The 5,082-nt window shown below is 33.8% G+C and overlaps 1 protein-coding gene across 1 annotated transcript; it reads left to right on the top strand.

Annotated features, from left to right (window-relative positions):
* Window positions 1-1,833: 1,833 nt before the first annotated feature.
* Window positions 1,834-5,082, top strand: LOC107785427 (uncharacterized). The gene is made up of 4 exons (XM_075240821.1): window positions 1,834-1,997; window positions 2,075-2,151; window positions 3,428-3,650; window positions 4,809-5,082. Exons 1-4 carry the CDS (start codon window positions 1,910-1,912, stop codon window positions 4,838-4,840), a joined length of 420 nt encoding a protein of 139 aa, XP_075096922.1. The 5' UTR covers window positions 1,834-1,909; the 3' UTR covers window positions 4,841-5,082.

The following is a 5,082-nucleotide window of genomic DNA, read 5'->3' as shown; positions in this document are numbered from 1 at the left end:
CCCAACCTAGTGTGGCTATTTAATGGGTCTTCTATTTTAGGGCTTAATTATTTATAGGTTAGTGATATTTAACTTGTGTTATGCTTTAATTGTAGAATTGGTGGTTGCAAATACTGATTCATGCCTTTATGACTTAGACTCTTCTTGAGAAAGAGGGACTAAGTCTAGAAAATTCTGGCTAACAAGGAATTGGGGTGAATTCAAGAGATTTGGTAGCCCCAATTAAAGGGTTAAACCTAGAGATAGTAATACTTGACTTGAGCCAATTTTACTTGTATTGTTTGAAGACCCAATTGAGCTTGAGAAAGCCAATTAGGGCAAAGTCACTCAAACTACCGAAAGGTATAAAGTGAGTAATTGTGTGTAATGGTTATATCACGACCTCAATTATAACAAGCTTGTCCTAAATTTTAGATCCCATTAGATACTCGCCTAGGTGTAAGTCACTTTCCTAGTGCTTTTTATCACGTGAGAAAACTCTTACAAAAATACTGTACTTAGCTTATTTTCAGTAATCCTTAGCATTAAAATTAGAATAGAAACAACATCAAACATGGTTAGAAGTGCAATTAAAATCAACACACGTAGCTAGATTAGATAGAAACCCAATTTCCAACCAATATTAACTCCCTGTGGAAATCGATCCCGACCCTTCGGGTAAAAGTTGCATCGACCACTCTTGCCATTCTATAGTGGTATAGGGTTGGAGCCGATCAATGTATCAAAGCTACTGCTACAAACACGGATAACGCGACGACCTAACCCTTTATCTTTATTCTCGACATCCACACCTTCCTATCCATGATCATGTACTCAGTAAGCTGGAGCAACGCCATATCTCGCCAAATACAAACTTATATTTTTTTTAAAAAAAAAAATTTAATTAAGATCGGTCTTCCCGTACTTCCCATACGAATATTTCACAATATTGTACCAAGACTTTCGACGAAAAAGTGACTGCTATTTATATGTTCGTTCATTAAATTAATTTCATATTATGACCATTGAACTCTAAACTTTATGTACTGTAATAGTAAAATCACAAAATAACTTTTTGTTATATTAAAATAACAGATCTATGTGTGAGTTGCTCAAAAAGTACAAATGACTTAGGTCAAATTTGCAACGTTAAATTATGACACGTCAGTTATCATGTCAGCACTCTGTCACAGATTTATAAATTTACATCGTAAAATTAAAAAAATCTCACCTTGTAAATTTTTTGAGTATCGATATTTTAAAACAAAAGATAATTAAAAATCCATTTAAATAAACAATAAAAAGAGAGAGAAAAAACAATAATAGTACAAAAGAAGGGATCGAGTATGTGAGAATGCTTTAGAATTGAACGACTTCTATAAAAGAATATCCTAGAATTTGATAAATATAACATTCTTCCCATAATACAAATTTTCTACGATATATATAGGTACTATTAAAACTTTTATAGTAATCAAGGATTATGATAAAGTGGGAGGTACTCTTTTATTTTTAGTTGCTTCAATATAATTACAGAACACCAGGTGAAAAATAAAAATAAAAACAAATACACTTATAAAGCCAAACAAATTAAAAAACAGTCTTAAATTCTTTTTTCTTTTTTTTAAATAAAAAAAAAACGTCTTATCGGTTAGTCCAATGAAGCTTTTGTCTTTTTTCTCCAACATAAAAGGCCAAACTTAAACCTTAAATCTATTACCTTTATCTTGTTCTTGTTTTCCCCAATTCACTTTATGTTCTCAGTATATGCCACTAGACAGATATTACCTAGATATAAAATGTGTCCCCTCTCCAATGCTTCTATTTTTCTACATATAAAAATCTAACTATGGATTCAGACACTAAACATTCTTGTAAGAACTTTTTCACTATCTTGAGATTTAGAATTTGCTTTTTGTCATAATAAAAAATGGAAAATTCTCAGAGTTATGGCAGAAGAATTGGCATCTGCTTATTTTTGGGCATGTTCTTATTGCTATCTGGTGTCAGTGCAGAAGGTATATTTTCAGAAAGAAAAAAAAAAGTTGTTTAGAAAAATAATTCAAGGTTTAATATGTGTATATTCATTCATCAGATAGGCAACATCCCACCAAAAATGTGAATTTGGCCCCATTTATGCAGTGGAGAAGTGCTTATTTCTGCTTGCAAATTGTAAGTAGCTTCACTCTGTTTCAATAGTCTTCTAGTCGGTCTATTTATCTAGTTTAAGTTTTATGTATTGATAGGTGTAAAAAAAATATTTATAAAATCAAATCCAAGATATAAACTTAATAGATTCAACTTTTTTTAATTCTTTGTACGTTTGAAATTATGAGTTTAGCATTTGATATCTATTAATTTTTTTGGCTAAAATATTTATTAATAATTAAGTAGTTTTTCACATGTACACATGTACAATTATAACAATAAAGTCACAAACTATTTTGTCGCGTAAAGTAACTCAACTATGCCTACTATAATAGTAAAGTCGTTATAAATTTTTACACATTGTAACACTAAAGTCAGCTTGATGGTAATTGGTAGGTTGATGTTTAAAAAATAAAATTGTGACTTTACAGTTATGGTGATCAAAGTTCAATGATCAACAACAACAACGACGACGACCCAGTATAATCTCACAAGTGGGGTCTGGGGAGGGTAATATGTACGCAGACCTTACCCCTACCCCGAAGGGTAGAGAGGCTGTTTCCAGGAGACCCTCGGCTCAAAAAAAGCAACAGGAGCCGATATATTAGTACCATAAAAATGCATAATAAAATAACAGCAATATAAGAGATATGAAATACAGAATACGAAATACGAAATAAATGGTTGGTATAGTAAAAACTAGCAGGTAAAGCCCTGCATCAATAGACGACCAATGATTAGTCTAACTCCTAACTGGCTAGTCTCACTCTATTGTGCTGTAGAAATATTCACAACTTTCCCCTAACCTACAACCTTAATGTTTGACCTCCATAATTCCCTGTCAAGGGCCATGTCCTCAGTAATCCTAAGTCGCGCCTTGTCATGTCTGATTTCCTCTCCCCAATACTTCTTAGGTTGCCCTCTACCTCTCCGCGTGCCCACTACAGCCAGTCGCTCACATCTCCTCACCGGTGCATCAGTGCTCCTCCTCTGAATGTGCCCGAACCATCTGAGCCTTACTTCCCGCATCTTGTCCTCCATGGGGGCCACGTTCACCTCCTCTCGATGATCATACGTAAAATTTACCTTTTCTTCGTCTTGCTTGGAACAAAAAAAAAAAAAACAATCCGGTACACAAAGCATCTCGCGTTTACGCAGGGTTCAGGAAAAAACCGCATTCCAAAGGATGTGATATAGGCAGTCTACTATAATGCAAGCATTAGTGGCTGCTTTCACGGCTCGAACCCGTGATCTTGAATTTCGTGTAAAATCATTCATGTGTTTTTGTGCTGCAACGCAGACATCTCCAGTTTGTTCAAAGGATCACACACTCACATTATCTGGATGGCTAAATGTGACAAATGAAGAAGGAAAAAAATTCTGTGAAAAAGGAGGGTGCGCAGAACATACAAAAGTTGTACTCGACTGCATTCATCATGTCAAACGTGATTTTTGGTTTGCAAATAAAGCTACTGTTCAACATATCTATGACACCATTGACATTGGTTGCTACACCCCACAAGGTTTTTCTTTCTTATTTTTCGAGTTTTAACTTCCATGCACTGAAGGTATAAAGGAACTTTTACGCTATTTGTTAGGAAAAATCAGCCGAAAGATACTTTTAATATGGTGTAATATTGTCCACTTTAAAGCCAAAATCCTTACAACTTATAAGCAGACTCCCAATCTTTTATGCTACCAATGTGGGACTTTGTTCCCGCACCCAATACTATTATTACACTACTTATAAGAGAACTGCCTATTATAGACGATACTAGTTACATAGAAAATAAAATAGAGTAACTAATCTGTTATAACTAGTTAAATTATGCTAATAATCTTAAAAAGTTACTTAGCCGAGGGTTTTTGGAAATATCCTCTCTGCTCTTCCAAGATAAGGGTAAGACTTCGTACATCTTACCCTCCCCATGCCCTACTTGTGAAAATTATTTGTTATTGTTATTGTTGTCATCTGAGAAAATTATTTATGCTATCAGTGTATATAAGTATTTCTTTTTGATTTATATGTTGAACTTGTATGCATATAAAGTGTAAAATTTTATATTACTAGGTCACTTAGTTAAAAGATACTAACCAGTAACTACTCATAGTAAGTGGAACTAGTTGTAAGGAAAATAAGGCAAATTACAACATACTAAATTACGTTGATAGTAGAGGTGTGGCAAAATGGTTAAAAGAAAACAGTTATTCACTCATATTATCCATTAAAAATGGGTTGGATAATGATTTTTTTAAGAACGGGTCGAATATGGATAAGAACCCATACTATTCACTTAGAAAATGGTGAACCAAATGGATAATCAATGGATAACTAATGTGTTTAACATTTACATTTGTAAAGCCTCAAATTGGGGTTCCTCAAGTTTGGGAAATTAGAAATTCTCCCATAAGTAATCAAGAAGCCATAGATAATATGGATATCCATATTATCCGCCGGATAACCCATTTTTTATCCGTCTCAAATATGGATCGGGTCAGATAATTTATCCTTTTTTGAAATTATCAGTTTTCAACCCGCTCATATCCGACTCGACCCGCCCATTTGTCATCCCTAGTTGGTAGTGTGATATTTACATTGTCAGATTAAATCCTTTTTTGACTTCCCTTGTATTCCTATTATATTCTCTATGAATCCATGATTTGGTTAATGTCAATTGCAGGTTTTAATGGAACAAGCTTGTACCCCCACTAAGGGTTGAAATCAGCCTCAGGTTCTGCACTCTACAGAATCCTTTTTGCTTTGGTGTGTGATGTTTTGTTGGAGACCTAAAAGATTGTGTACCTAATAGAAATAAAAGGCAACAAATATGTATAGTCATCACCATTATGTACTTTTTTTCCTTTGGGAAACAATTTGCACTGGCTTTTGGTTTGTTAGTGAAAGCTACAAATAATGCAATAATGTAGGATGCTATAATCATACTTTGCCTTCTA

The sequence above is a fragment of the Nicotiana tabacum genome, chromosome 3 (assembly GCF_000715075.1).
Source record: "Nicotiana tabacum cultivar K326 chromosome 3, ASM71507v2, whole genome shotgun sequence".
In the NCBI taxonomy this organism is placed as follows: domain Eukaryota; kingdom Viridiplantae; phylum Streptophyta; class Magnoliopsida; order Solanales; family Solanaceae; genus Nicotiana; species Nicotiana tabacum.
This window is presented reverse-complemented; position numbering and strand designations above follow the sequence as displayed.

Coding starts and splice junctions, on each gene's coding strand:
- LOC107785427 (XM_075240821.1), top strand. CDS start 1,910: ATGGAAAATTCTCAGAGTTATGGCAGAAGAATTGGCATCTGCTTATTT. Junction 2,152..3,427: donor CTTATTTCTGCTTGCAAATT/GTAAGTAGCTTC, acceptor GCTGCAACGCAG/ACATCTCCAGTTTGTTCAAA. Junction 3,651..4,808: donor TGGTTGCTACACCCCACAAG/GTTTTTCTTTCT, acceptor TGTCAATTGCAG/GTTTTAATGGAACAAGCTTG.